The following is a 15,123-nucleotide window of genomic DNA, read 5'->3' as shown; positions in this document are numbered from 1 at the left end:
ATCTCCCCCGGCGCTTAGAACGGTGCTCTGCACAGAGTAAGCGCTTAACGAATACCAAAAGAATTATTCTCGCAGATAATCGGGTTGGGCCCAGTCCCTGTCCCACTAGGGGCTCACAGTCTCCATCCCCATTTTACAGATGAGGGAACTGAAGCGCAGAGAACTGTGTCTGAACCTGACGGCACTGGATCACGGTGCTCTTAATACCTCAATAGCTTAATAAGTATCGTAATAGTACGATAAAGCCATCCATCCCCCAGTCCCCTCCTCCCTCCCCTCCCTCCTCTCCTCCTCCTCCACCCCGGGCCGCACACCCCGCTCCTCCGCCGCCGCTCGCCTCCTCCCCGGGCCCCCGGCTCGCCCGGCCCGCCGCCCGCCCCCCGTCCCGCCTCTGTCCTGGACGCCCTCCCTCCTCGAATCCGCCCAACTAGCTCACTTCCCCCCTTCGAAGCCCTCTTGAGACGTCACCTCCTCCAGGAGGCCTTCCCACACCGAGCCCCCCTTTCCCTCCGCTCCTCCTCCCCTCCCCCTCGCCCCGACTCCCTCCCTCTGCTCTACCCCCTTCCCCTCCTCACGGCACTTGGGTACATATCTATAATTCTATTTATATTAATGATGTGTACCTATCTATAATTCTACTTATTTATAATAAAGCTAAAGATGCCCGTTTACTTGTTTTGCTGTCTGTCTCCCCCGTTGTGAGCCCGCTGTTGGGCAGGGATCGCCTCTATCTGTTCCCGAATTGTACTTTCCAAGCTCTTAGTCCAGTGCTCTGCACACAGTAAGCGCTCAAGAAACACGACTGAATGAATGAATGAGTGCTTAATATTTCAATAGCATTTATTGAGCGCTTACTATGTGCAGAGCACTGTACTAGGCGCTTGGGATGAACAAGTCGGCAACAGAGAGAGACGGTCCCTGCCGTCTGACGGGCTTACGGGTCTGATCGGGGGAGACGGACGGACGAGAACGATGGCGATAAAGAGAGTCGATGTAAGTACCATGACTAATGTCTGGCACACAGTGAGCACTTAAATACCACAATTAAAACCATTTACTAATGGTTAATAAAGATTAACAATCATAATAGGCACGCCGATAAGAATCTACTAAAATAAGGCTGAACAAAAAATGTTAAATTATTGGGTATTAGTGGAATAATCAGGTGGAATTTCTAGGAAATCAAATGGTCCCGGGATAAGGCCATGGGAGAGAGCATGGATTAGTGGGTGGGGCCCCGGCCCGGGCGTCTGAAAGTCATGGGTTCTAATCCCGACTCCGCCCCTTGTCTGCTGTGTGACCTTGGGCAAGTCCCTTCACTTCTCTGGGCCTCAGTTCCCTCATCTGGAAAATGGGGATGGAGACCGGGAGCCCCACGGGGGACAGGGACTGCGTCCGGCCCCCCTCTGCCGGCATCCACCCCGGTGCTCGGTGCAGTGCTTGTCACGTAGTGAGCGATTAAATACCCCAATTATTATTATTAGGAGGGTATAAAAAAAGTCAGGTGCTTTGAAAGGGCCATTTTCCACAGAAACATTTCAGAAAAATCAGCCTGGGCCACCTAGATTAGCCTACTTTGACTCCTCCTTGCTTCAGCCTAATAAAAATACAAAGGAACACGGCAAATTGCAACAACTCTAACCATTCGTTAACGAATCAATCGCCGTTGTATTTGGAAAGAACTTACTCTGTGCTAAGAACTGTAACAATAATAATAATAATAATGTTGGTATCTGTTAAGCGCTCACTATGTGCCGAGCACCGTTCTAAGCGCTGGGGTAGACACAGGGGAATCGGGTTGTCCCACGTGGGGCTCACGGTCTTCATCCCCATTTTCCAGATGAGGTCACTGAGGCCCAGAGAAGTGAAGTGACTCGCCCACAGTCACACAGCTGACAAGTGGCGGAGCCGGGATTCGAACCCATGACCTCTGCCTCCAAAGCCCGTGCTCTTTTCCACTGAGCCACGCTGCTTCTCTGGGTCACCTCCAGGGCAGAAACAAGTTAATCCAGTTGGACACAGGATTTAGCTGGGACTCGGTCTAAGGGGGAAGGAGGGCAAGGATCTAATCCCCAATTTACAGCTTAGGAAACAGACGCGTAGAAGCAAGTGACTTGCCCAAGGTCAGTGGGACGGTCGGTGTTCAGCGGAGTGCCAGGATTCATTCATTCCAGAGTATTTATTGAGCGCTTACTACGTGCAGAGCCCTGGACTAAGCGCTTCGAATGGACAAATCCGTCACAGATAGAGACGGTCCCTGCCCTTTGACGGGCTTACGGGATAAGAGAAGCAGCGTGGCTCAGTGGAAAGAGCCCGGGTTTGGGAATCGGAGGTCATGGGTTCGAATCCTGTCCCTGTCACTTGTCAGCTGGGTGACTGTGGGCAAGTCACTTCACTTCTCTGGGCCTCAGTGACCTCGTCTGTAAAACGGGAACGAAGACCGTGAGCCTCACGGGGGACAACCTGATGACCCTGTATCTACCCCAGCGCTGAGAACGGTGCTTGGCACCTAGTAAGCGCTTAACAGATACCAACATTAGGATTAAGTCACTTCACTTCTCTGTGCCTCGGTGGCCTCATCTGGAAAATGGGGATTAACTGTCAGCACCACGTGGGACAACCTGATGACCCTGTATCTCCCCCAGCGCTTAGAACAGTGCTCTGCGCATAGTAAGCAAGCGCTTAACAAATACCAACATTACTTTAACGACAACAACGATGATGATGGTATGTTAAGCACTTACCGTGTGCCAGACCCTGTATTAAGCGCTGCGGTGGACAGAGGCAAATCGAGTCGGGGACAGTCTCTCTCCCACGAGGGGCTCACAGCCTTCTCCCCATTTGACAGAGGAGGGAAACTGAGGCCCAGAGAGACGAAGCGACTTGCCCCACGTCACCCAGCAGACAAGCGGCGGGGCCGGGATTAGAACCCATGACCTTCTGACTCCCAGGCCCGGGCTCCAGCCACTACATCACGGGGGAACTTGAAAAGTCCAATTCGATATCTGTAATTCATGCCCAGGAGGCTTTCATAAGATTTCTTCTGCAGGGGAAAAAAGACATATTATGCTCACTTCAGCTAGATTTTCATATATTTTCATATTTTTCCACCTGGCATATTTTTCCGTCTGAGCCAGGGTCAGCCATCGATCGATCGCTAATCATTAAGCAGTAAAAACGGGCACGGGACAATTCCGAGAGCAGGCAAGAATCCAGGAGTAGGACGGCCCCTTCCGCCTCACCCGTGCACCGGGATCCGTCTCCTCTAAGCCCTTGATAATCCTCATAATCACGACGGCATCTGTTAAGCGCTTACTCTGTGCCAGGCACTGTACTAAGCGCTGGGGTGGCTCCGAGCCCCCCGTGGGGCTCCCCGTCTCCATCCCCATTTTACAGACGAGGGAACTGAGGCCCAGAGAAGCCAAGTGACTCGCTCGAGGTCACCCAGCAGACGGGTGGCGGAGGCAGGATTCGAACCCACGCCCTCTGACTCCCAAGCCCTGCCACTGAGCCACGTATTTGTAAAAGCTGAACTTCCTTACCTCTCCAGGGAGGAATGGGGATATTTGCGAAGGGATTTTCAAGGCACACAGTATTTTATTTAAGGTAGGCGCCACCCTTCCTGCAAAGCCTCGCCCTCCTTTGGCCCGTTTATTGGTTGTCAGCCACTCCGCGGTATTTACTGAGCGCTTACGATGCGCAGAGCACTGTGCCAAATGCTACAACAGTCCTATCTGAGCCCTTGCTGTGGGCGGAGCACTGTACTAAGCGCTTAGGAGAGGACCACAGAACAACAGGACACGGTCCCCGCCCACAGTGAGCTGACGGTCTAGAGGGGGAAGACAGACAGGAACAGAAATAAATAAATGAGAGATGTGGACATAAGTGGTGTGGGGCAGGGAAGGGGCGATTCATTCATTCAGTGGTATTTATTGAGCGCTTACTATGTGCAGAGCACTGGACTGAGCGCTTGGAATGGACAATTCGGCAACAGATGGAGACCGTCCCTGCCCGATGTCGGGCTCGTGAATAAAGGGAGCGCGTCGGGGCGAAGCAGAAGGGAGGGGGAGAAGAGGAAAGGAGGGCGCAGTCAGGGAAGGCCTCCTGGAGGAGATGGAATAACAATAGGTGGGGTATTTGTTGAGCGCTTACTATGTGCCAAGCACTGTACAAAAGGCCGGGGTGGATACAAGCACATCAGGTTAGACTGCCTCATGCTGGACAAACAGCGTGGCTCAGTGGAAAGAGCCCGGGCTTTGGAGTCAGAGGTCACGAGTTCGAATCCCAGCTCCGCCACGTGTCAGCTGGGTGACTGTGGGCGAGTCACTTCACTGCTCTGGGCCTCAGTCGCCTCATCTGTAAAATGGGGATGAAGACCGTGAGCGCCACCGGGGGGACGACCCGATTCCCCTGTGTCTCCCCCAGCGCTCAGAACAGTGCTCTGCACATAGTAAGCGCTTAACAGATACCAACATTATCATTATTATTATTAAATACCACCCTTACCATTACTATTAAAGACGACGCCAGGGAGCGGGCAGACAAAAGACCCATCCCTTGTTATGTCGCTGAGTTGCACGTTCGCTGCGCCTCTTTCGTCTTGGAAAGCACTTACTATGTGCCAAGCACTGCTCTAAGCGCTGGAGGAGATACAGGTTAATGAGGTTGGAGCCAGCCCCTGCCCCCATGGGGCTCACACTCTGCTGTGTGACCCTGAGCAAGTCACTTCACTTCCCTGTGCCTCAGTTCTCCCCGCTGGAAAATGGGGATGAAGACTGGGAGCCCCACGTGCACAGGGACCGGGTCCAATCCATGCATTCGTTCAACAGTGTTTATTGAGCGCTTACTATGTGCAGAGCACCGGACTAAGCGCTCGGAATGGACAATTCGGCAACAGATAGAGACCGTCCCTGCCCGATGACGGGCTCACAGTCTAAACGGGGCAATTATCTTATATCTACCCCAGCGCTTAGAACAGTCCCTGGCACACAGTAAGTGCTTAAATGTCATAATTATTATGATTATTACTATTAATCCCCCATTTTCCAATGAGGCAACTGAGGTCCAGAGGAAGTGAAGTGATTTGGGCTCAGTGGCAAGAGCCCGGGTTTGGGAGTCAGAGGTCGTGGGTTCTAATCCCGACTCCGCCCCTTGTCATCTGAATGACTTTGGCCAAGTCACTTCCCTTCTCTGTGCCTCAGTTCCCTCATCTGGAAAACGGGGATGAAGACCGTGAGCCCCACGGGGGACGATATCGCTATCGTTCTTGTCCGTCCGTCTCCCCCGATTAGACCGTAAGCCCGTCAAAGGGCAGGGACTGTCTCTGTTACCCATTTGTCCATTCCAAGCGCTTAGTACAGTGCTCTGCACAGAGTAAGCGCTCAATAAATACTACTGAATGAACTGAATGAACCCGATGACCTCGTATCGCCCCCAGCGCTTAGAACAGCGCTTGGCACATAGTAAGCGCTTAACAAATACCATCGTCATCATCCTCTGCCCAAGATCACACAGCGGACGTGCGGCGGGGCCGGAATTAGAACCCAAACCCGTGCTCTATCCACTAAGCCAGCCTACTTTCTCAACAACAGCGTGCCGGTCTGGTTTTATCCTCTCCCCCACGCGTTTAGTACGCCGCCAGCACCCAGTCGGCGCTCGGTAAGTACCCCTGCTGGATTGCCTCAGCGCCCAGCTGCGGTGCAGCTGGGGCTTGCTTTTGACGGGGGGGCCTTAAAACGTCTCCTCTGTCCTCTTAACTTTCGGTTTCCAGGTTCCCCCTCTCCATCTAGCAGCTGTCTGGGCGTCTCGCCGTCAACTGGCTACTCACTCACCTGGTTGGAGACGTGTCACTCTGAGCTGAGCTCTGGGGCTAGCAGACTGTCGACGTGGCCACCTTGCAAGTAGCCACCTCCCTCCCCCCCACACACTTCATTCAATCGTATTTACTGAGCGCTTACTGCGTGCAGAGCACTGTATTAAGCCCTTGGGAGAGAACGACTGAGAGGTAAATAAAGACACACATTCCCCGCTCACAACCAACTTCTTGTTTTCGGTGGAAAGGGATGAGGAAAAAAGGCGGGGGGGGGGGGGGAAACCAGACGCTTTGGCGGGAGGTTTTCTGAGCACTCATTCATCTCACCGGTGTTTATGGAGCGCTTACTGTGTGCAGAGCACTGTATTAAGCACACGGGCAAGTCCAAAAGAACAATAAACAGGCATATTCCCCGCCCACGACGAGCTTCTTGTTTTCAGTGGAACGGGATGAGGAAAAAAGGCGGAGGCAAACCAGACGCTTTGGCGGAAGCTTTTCTGAGCATTCATCGATTCGATTCAATTAGATATACTGAGCGCTTACTGTGTGCAGAACACCGTATTAAGGATTTGGGAGGGTCCAACAGGACAATAAACAGACACATTCCCTGTCCACAATGCCCTTTTTTGTTTTTAATGGGATGAGGGAAAAAGGCGGAGGAAAACCAGACGGTTTGGCGGAGGCTTTTCTGAGCATTCACCGACTCAATTGAATTGTATTTCTTGAGCGCTTACTGTGTGCAGAGCACTGTATTAAGCACTGGGGACAAGTCCAAACGATAAGCAGACATATTCCGTGCCCGCAACGAGCTTTTTGTTTTCGAACGAAAGGGATGAGGAGAAAAGGCCAGGAAGACCAGACGCTTTGACGGAAGCTTTTCAGAGCATTCAATGACTCAATTCAACTGCATTTCTTGAGCGCTTACTGTGTGCAGAGCACTGTACTAAGCGCCGGGGAGAGTCCAACTGAACGATAAACAGATGTATTCCGCACCCACAGGGAGCCTTTTGTTTTCGACGGAAAGGGATGAGGAAAAAAGGCCAGGAAAACCAGACGCTTTGGCGGCACCTTTTCTGAGCATTCGCTGACTCGATTCCATTGTATTTCTTGAGCACTTACTGTGTGCACAACACTGTATTAAGCACTGGGGCGAGTCCAACTGAACGATAGGCGGACATATTCCCCGCCCACAACGAGCTTTTCGCTTTCGACGGCAAGGGACGAGGAAAAAAGGCCAGGAAAACCAGACGCTTTGGCCGAAGCTTTCTGAGCATTCACGCGTTCGGTTCAATGGTACTTATTGCGCGCTTACTGGGTGCAGGACACTGTACTAAGCGCCGAGGAGAGTCCGACTGAGCAACAGACACACTCCCGGCCCACAACGCGCTTCGAGACCCGAGGGGCAGACAGGCACGAACAGAAATACAATTACAGATCCGGACACCGGCGCTGTCCGAGAGCTCGCGGTTTGAAGGCCGAGCGGGGAAAGGCGTTGAATTTTTCAAAAGTCGCCCGGAGCGAAGAGGAAAAATCGGCTCCGGCGATTTGAGCCCTCGCCACGCTTCCGTCCCCGGCAGGCTGGAGCTCCGTCGCCGCTTTTCGGAGGGAGAGAGGAAGAACTCCCCCTCTATTCTTAGCTCCGACGCTCTCCCGAGGCCGAAAGGAACGGCAAAACTAAAATACACGCGGGAGGCGCCGTGGTGAGGAAAATACGGTGGGTTTTCTCCGATAAGGAGGGGAGACGTGGAGGCTCCCTTGGGTCCAACTAAATCCCCGCAAGGTGACGTCGTCCAAGACGGTGCCGGGGAAAAAGCAAAATGTGCCATCTTGCTAATAATAGTAATAATAACGTTGGTATTCGTTAAGCGCTTACTCTGTGCCGAGCACCGTTCTAAGCGCCGGGGGAGATACGGGGTCATCGGGTCGTCCCACGGGAGGCTCACGGTCTTAATCTCCATTTTACAGAGGAGGGAACTGAGGCCCAGAGAAGTGAAGCGGCTTGCCCAAGGTCACACGGCAGACGGGCGGCGGAAGCGGGATCAGAACCCACATCAAACGGGAAACAGCACGGCTCAGTGGGGAGAGCCCGGGCTTGGGATTCAGAGGTCACGGGTTCGAATCCCGGCTCGGCCACTCGGCGGCTGGGTGACCGCGGGCGAGTCACTTCGCTTCTCTGGGCCTCAGTGACCTCATCTGGAAAATGGGGACGAAGACTGGGAGCCTCGCGTGGGACAACCTGATTCCCTTGTGTCTACCCCGGGGCTTAGAACAGCGCTCTGCACATAGTAAGCGCTTAACAAATACCAACATCATTATTATCCTCTGACTCCCAAGCCCCGGCTCTTGCCACTAGGCTACGCTGCTTCTTAAAATAACGAGGGTATTTGTTAAGCGCTTACTATGTGGCAAGCACTGTTCTAAGCGCGGGGGGAGATCAAAGGTAATGAGGTTGTCCCACGTGGGGCTCGCGGTCTTCATCCCCATTTTACTGATGAAGGAACTGAGGCCCAGAGAAGCGGTGACTTGCCCACGGTCACACAGCAGACCGGTGGCGGAGGCAGGATTAGAACCCGCACCCTCTGACTCCCAAGCCCGGGCTCTTTCCATTAAAGCCACGCTGCTTCTCCTTGGCACGGCCTAGTGGGGAGATCCCGGGGCCCGAGAGTCACGAGGTCGCGGGTTCCAATCCCGGCTGCGCCGCTCGTCCGCCGCCTGGCCTCGGGGCGGTCGCGTCGCTTCTCCGGGCCTCGGTTCCCTCATCTGGAAAACGGGGATGAAGACGGCGAGCCCCACGCGGGACGGGGACCGCGTCCGGCCTGATTTTCCCTCCTAACTAGCCCGGCGTTCAGTACAGTGCTCGGCACACGGTAAGCGCTTAAATACCAAAAACCCCCCACCAAAAACAAAAGCGCCTTAGAGCCCCGGGGCAGGGTGGGTTGAGAGGGACGGGAATCTCTCCTGCCCGGACAAAATATCCTTTGAATGAGGAGCGCGGAAAGGTACACGGAAAATTCCCAGACCTCCCACATCCAACGGCTCTGGCTCCCTCCACCTTCCCTCTCCTCCATCAACAGAACCGAGTGCGCGTAGGCTGGGGGAGACCTGTCAGTCACTCCTATTTACCGAGCGCTTCCCGGGCGCAGAGAAGCAGCGCGGCTCAGTGGCACGAGCCCGCGCTGGGGAGTCAGAGGTCGCGGGTTCTAATCCCGGCTCCGCCGCCTGTCCGCTGGGTGACTTTGGGCGAGTCGCTTCACTTCTCGGGGCCTCAGTTCCCTCATCCGGAAAAGGGAGATGAAGACTGGGAGCCCCACGGGGGACGACCCGATCACCCTGGATCCCCCCCCCCGGTGCTCAGAACAGCGCTCTGCACATAGTAAGCGCTTAACGAATACCATCGGCTTGAATCTCCCCCAGCGCTTAGAACAGTGCTTGGCACAGAGGAAGCCCTTAATAAATACGTGGCTCAATGGAAAGAGCCCGGGCTCGGGAGTCAGAGGTCACGGGTTCGAATCCCGGCTCGGCCACTCGTCAGCCGGGTGACCGTGGGCGAGTCACTTCGCTTCTCTGGGCCTCAGTGACCTCATCTGGAAAATGGGGATGAAGACCGTGAGCCTCCCGTGGGACCACCCGACGCCCCCGTATCTCCCCCAGCGCTTAGAACGGTGCTCTGCACAGAGTAAGCGCTTACCAGATACCAACATTATTATTATTATTATGGGTTCGAATCCCAGCTCGGCCACTCGTCAGCTGGGTGACCGTGGGCGAGTCACTTCGCTTCTCTGGGCCTCAGTGACCTCATCTGTAAAAGGGGGATGAAGACCGTGAGCCCCCACGGGGGGGACAACCTGATGACCCTGTATCTACTCCCAGCGCTTAGCACGGTGCTCTGCACATCGTAAGCGCTTAACAAATACCGCCATCATTATTATTATTACTAATGACGGCATTTGTTAAGCGCTTACGATGCGCCAGGCACCGTCCTAAGCGCTGAGGTGGATCCAGGCAAATGGGGTCGGACCCAGTCCCCGGCCCCCGTGGGGCTCCCGGTCCCCATCCCCGTTTTCCAGACGAGGGAACCGAGGCCCGGAGAAGCCGAGTGACTCACCCAAGGTCACGCAGCAGACGAGCGGCGGAGCCGGGATCAGAACTATTATCAGAATGAATACTGAGCGCCTGGGAGAAAGCGCCCAAACAACAACCGGACATTCCCTGTTCCCGACGGTTTCGAAGGGGAGGCAGGAAGAGAAATAGATACAATGAAAGATGAGCGCTCGAGGGGCGGGTGAAGAAGAAGGGGGCGGCGCTCGGGAAAGTACCAGAGTTCGTTCAACCCTATTTGCTGAGCGCTTACTACGCGCAGAGCACTGGACTGAGCGCTTGGGGGAGGCCGGCACAGCAACAGAACGATCACCGGTGATACTCCCTGCCCCCGGCGAGCTCCCGGTTTAGGTCTGGCCCTCGAGGGTTCGGCAGAACCGGGAGACGACGTCCGGGCCGTTTCCGGCCTCCGGGGGGGGGGGAGCACTGTACTGAGCACCGCGGGGAGTACGACGGCCACAGCGGACACGATCCCCGTCCTCAGGGAGCTGGAGGTGTGAAGAGCACTGCGCCGGGCGCTCTGGAGAGCCCGATCCGTTCGGCAGGCTCGATCCCCGCCCGGAGGGGGCCGACGGCCGGAGCGCGCAGGCCACTGTACTGAGCGCTTGGGAGAGTCCGATCTATTTCAAGATCCGACCCCCCCCCGTCCTGAGGGAGCCGGGCGTCCGCGGGCGCCGAGCACGGCGCCGAGCGCTGGGGAGAGGGCCCCGTAGCGGGGGTGGCCACGACCCCCGTCGCGGAGCGGAGCAGCGTGGCTCAGTGGAAAGAGCGCGGGCTCTGGGGTCGGGGCTCATGAGTTCGAATCCCCGCTCTGCCACTCGTCGGCTGTGGGACCGGGGGCGACTCACTTCGCTTCTCTGGGCCTCGGTTCCCTCATCTGCAAAAGGGGGATGAAGACTGGGAGCCACAACCAGATTCCCCTGTGTCTCCCCCAGTGCTTAGAACAGGGCTCTGCACAGAGTAAGCGCTTAACGAACACCAACGTTATTATTATTAGGGGCGGCCAGTATATAGCCTGGGGGGGGGGGAGGGGGAGAAAGGGTGCTCCGGTGCCCCTCCCCGGCCCCACGCGGATCCTCAGTGCTCCTCCCCAGGCCCTCGCAGACGGTCGCTGCTCCTCCACATAATAACAGTAATAAAAATGTTGGTGTCCGTTAAGCGCTTACTACGCGCCGGGCCCTGTCGCAAGCGCTGGGGTAGACACGGGGGACTCAGGCGGTCCCCCGTGGGGCTCCCGGTCTTCCTCCCCATTTTCCAGATGAGGTGACCGAGGCCCAGAGAAGCGAAGCGACTCGCCCACGGTCACCCGGCTGCCGAGCGGCCGGGCCGGGATTCGAACCCGTGACCTCTGACTCCCAAGCCCGGGCTCTTGCCACTGAGCCGCGCTGCTTCCGCCCGGCAGATCCCGGTTCCCGCTCCAGATTCCCACGCGGCTCTGGCACGGCGCTCCCCGGCCCGGCGCGTCTCCTCGCTGCTCCTCCGAAATCCCGCGTGGATCCCGGCTGCTCCTGCACGGCCCCACGCAGCTCCTCGCTGCTCCTCGCTGCTCCTGCAGAGCCCCACGCAGCCCCACGCAGCTCCCCGTCGCTCCTCCCCAGCTCCTGCACGGCCCCACGCAGCTCCTCGCTGCTCCTGCAGAGCTCCACGCAGCCCCACGCAGCTCCCCGTCGCTCCTCCCCAGCTCCTGCACGGCCCCACGCAGCTCCTCGCTGCTCCTGCACGGCCCCACGCAGCTCCTTGTTGCCCCTGCACGGCTCCACGCAGCTCCTCCGCAGCCCCACGCAGCTCCTCGTTATCCCTGACCGACCCCACGCAGCTCCTCCCCAGCTCCTGCACGGCCCCACGCAGCTCCTCGCTGCTCCTGCACGGCCCCACGCAGCTCCTTGTTGCCCCTGATCGGCCCCACGCAGCTCCTTGTTGCCCCCGATCGGCCCCACGCAGCTCCTTGCTGCTCGTTGCTGCTCCTGCAGAGCTCCACGCGGCTCCTTACTGCTCCTCCCCAGCCCCACGCAGCTCCTTGTTACCCCTGATGGTCCCCACGCAGCCCCCCGCAGCTCCTCCCCAGCTCCTGCACGGCCCCACGCAGCTCCCCGCTGCTCCTCCCCACCCCCCCGCAGCACCTCCCTGCCCCTGCCCGGCCCCCCTTAGCCCCCCTTAGCCCCCCTTAGCCCCCCGGGGCTGGCTCTTACCGCACATGGCGCCGGTGCAGGAGGAGCAGGAGGAGCAGGAGGAGCACCGAGCAGCAGGAGGAGGAGCAGGAGGAGCACCGCGCAGCAGGAGCACGGAGCAGCAGGAGCAGCAGGAGCAGGGAGCAGGTCCCGGGCGCGCACGCGCTGGCTGAGCCGGGGAGGGGGGAGGGGAGCGGCGGCGCGCGCTTCCTGCTCCCCCGGCCCCGCCCCCGGCCCCGCCCCCTCTCTCCCATTGGCCCGCTCCGCCGCTCTCCCCCCTGCCCCCGGCGCCGCGCTCCCATTGGCCCGCTCGGACGCCCCGGCCCCGCCCCCGGCGGACGCCGCGCTCCCATTGGTCCTCGCGGACGCCCCGGCCCCGCCCCCGGGGGACGCCGCGCTCCCATTGGTCGGAGGGGACGTCCTTCAGAGAGAGGCCACGCCCTCCCCCCGGCCGGGCCCCGCCCAGCGCGGCGCGAGGACGTGGCAGCCGCTGACGTCACCGCATCCGGCAGCGCATCCGGGGGGAGGGGCGCGGGCAACGCCCCCTGCCGGCCAACGGCCGGGACTGCCGCCCAATCCGTGACAACACACGAGCGCCTGAGCCTCAGAACAATAATAATAATAATAATAATAATAACGTTGGTATTTGTTAATAATAATAATGTTGGTATTTGTTAAGCGCTTACTATGTGCAGAGCGCTGTTCTAAGCGCTGGGGGAGATCCAGGGGCATCAGGTTGTCCCACCTGAGGCTCCCAGTCGTCATCCCCATTTTCCAGATGAGGTCACTGAGGCCCAGAGATGTGAAGTGACTCGCCCACAGTCACCCAGCTGACGAGTGGCCGAGCCGGGATTCGAACCCATGACCTCTGACTCCAAAGCCCGGGCTCTTTCCACTGAGCCACGCTGCTTCTCTAATAATAATAATAATAATAATGGTATTGGTTATTGGTTAAGCACTTACTAGGTGCAGAGCACTATTCTAAGCACTGGGATAATCACAAGGTGATCAGGTTGTCCCCCGTGGGGCTCCCAGTCTTCATCCCCATTTTCCAGATGAGGTCACTGAGGCCCAGAGAAGTGAAGTGACTTGCCCACAGTCACCCAGCTGACGAGTGGCGGAGCCGGAATTCGAACCCATGACTTCTGACTCCTAAGCCCGGGCTGTTTCCACTGAGCCACGCTGCTTCTCTAATTACACTGTGAACCCCTTGTTGGGTGGGGATTGTCTCTATCTGCTGCCCACTTGTCCATTCCAAGCGCTTAGTACAGTGCTCTGCACAGAGTAAGCGCTCAATTAATACGATTCAGTGAATAATAATAATAATAATAATGTTGGTATTTGTTCAGCGCTTACTCTGTGCAGAGCACTGTTCTAAGCGCTGGGGGAGATACAAGGTCATCGGGTTGTCCCACTTGGGGCTCTCAGCCTTCATCCCCATTTGGCAGATAATGATGATGTTTTTTCTTAGGCGCTTACTATGTGCAGAGCACTGTTCTAAGCGCTGGGGGAGATACAAGCTAATCAGGTTGTACCACGTAGGGCTCACGGTCTTCATCCCCATTTGACAGATGAGGACACCGAGGCCCAGAGAAGTGAAGTTTTGATGGTATTGATGCCTGTCTACTTCTTTTGTTTCGTTCTCTGTGTCCCCCCCCCCCCTCTAGACTGTGAGCCCGTTAACAAGATAGTAATCATTTTGGTATTTTGTTAAGCGCTTCCTATGTGCCGAGCACTGTTCTAAGCGCTGGGGGAGATACGGGGTCATCGGATTGTCCCACGTGAGGCTCCCAGTCTTCATCCCCATTTGACAGATGAGGGAACTGAGGCCCAGAGAAGTGAGGTGACTCGCCCAAGGTCACAAGCAGACAAGTGGGGGAGCCGGGATTAGAACCCACGACCTGTGACTCCTAAGCCCGGGCTCTTTCCACTGAGCCCCGCTGCTTGTTGGGTAGGGATGGTCTCTCTCTGATGCCGAATCGTACTCTCTAAGCGCTTAGTACAGCGCTCTGCACACAGTAAGCGCTTAAGAAGTAGGATTGAGTGAATGAACTTGCCCAAAGTCACACGGCTGACAGGTGGCGGAGCCGGGATTAGAAGGCCCCGGGTTCTAATTCTGGCCCCGCCGCTTGGCTGCTGGGAGACTGTGGACAAGTCACTTCACTTCTCTGGGCCTCAGTTCCCTCATCTGTCAAATGGGGAGCGAGACGGTGAGCCCCACGGGGGACGGGGACCGAGTCCGACCCGACACGGCGTGACCTTGGGTAAGTCGCTTTTTCGTTCAATCGCTCAATCGTACTTATCGAGCGCTTACTGTGTGCGGAGCCCTGGACTAAGCACTTGGGAAAGTACAATTTGGGAATAAAGTGAGACGATCCCTGGCCACCGTGGGCTCACAACCTGGGGGGAGGTGATGGGGGGGGGGGCGGAATAGACCTCAGTACAAGTAAATAGACATTAATAGAGATAAATAAATGAGTGATGTGGACCTAAAAGGTGTGGGACCGGGAGGGGGGATGAAGAAAGGGAGCGGGAGAGGAGGAGAGGAGGGTGCGGTCAGGGAAGGCCTCTGGGAGGAGGTGGGCCTGAAATAAGGCTTTGAAGAGGGGGAGAGGGATCGTGTGTGGGATTGGAGGAGGGAGGGCGTCCAGCACAGAGGCGGGACGCGGGCCGGGGGCGGACGGCGGGCCGGGCGAGCCGGAGGCCCGGGCTGGAGGCGAGCGGCGGGCGAGGAACGCGGCGTGCGGCCCGGGGTGCAGGAGGAGGAGAGGAGGGAGGGGAGGCCGGAGGGGGCCCGGGGGATGGACAGGGCCTTAAAGCCTCCGGGGATGAGTTTCTGTAAATTATTGTATTGTGTTTGAGACATTAATACCGGGAATTCATATTATATAACTAGAGGCACGTCCATACATTCTTTGGTTCCCAAGCACTCCAGGATAGAGTGAGAAGCACGTATGAGAAGAAGCAGCGTGGCTCAGTGGCAAGAGGCCGGGCTGGGGAGTCCGAGGGCATGGGTTCGACTCCCGGCCCCGCCACTTGTCAGCT

At 57.1% G+C, this 15,123-nt stretch overlaps 1 protein-coding gene across 2 annotated transcripts in view; it reads right to left on the bottom strand.

Moving 5' to 3' along the window:
- The window catches only part of GFPT1 (glutamine--fructose-6-phosphate transaminase 1), a 107,430-nt gene extending 95,297 nt beyond the window's left edge, over window positions 1-12,133 (bottom strand). For both annotated transcript variants that reach the window (XM_029066395.2, XM_029066397.2), the window contains exon 1: window positions 12,100-12,133. In XM_029066395.2, coding sequence (XP_028922228.1) covers window positions 12,100-12,106 — 7 coding nt within the window. In that variant the 5' untranslated portion in view covers window positions 12,107-12,133. The remainder of the gene's footprint in view (window positions 1-12,099) is intronic.
- Window positions 12,134-15,123: the final 2,990 nt, after the last annotated feature.

This window comes from Ornithorhynchus anatinus, chromosome 5 (genome assembly GCF_004115215.2).
Source record: "Ornithorhynchus anatinus isolate Pmale09 chromosome 5, mOrnAna1.pri.v4, whole genome shotgun sequence".
Classification (NCBI taxonomy): domain Eukaryota; kingdom Metazoa; phylum Chordata; class Mammalia; order Monotremata; family Ornithorhynchidae; genus Ornithorhynchus; species Ornithorhynchus anatinus.
Note: the sequence above shows the minus strand (reverse complement) of the source record. Positions and strands in the feature narration are given on the sequence as shown.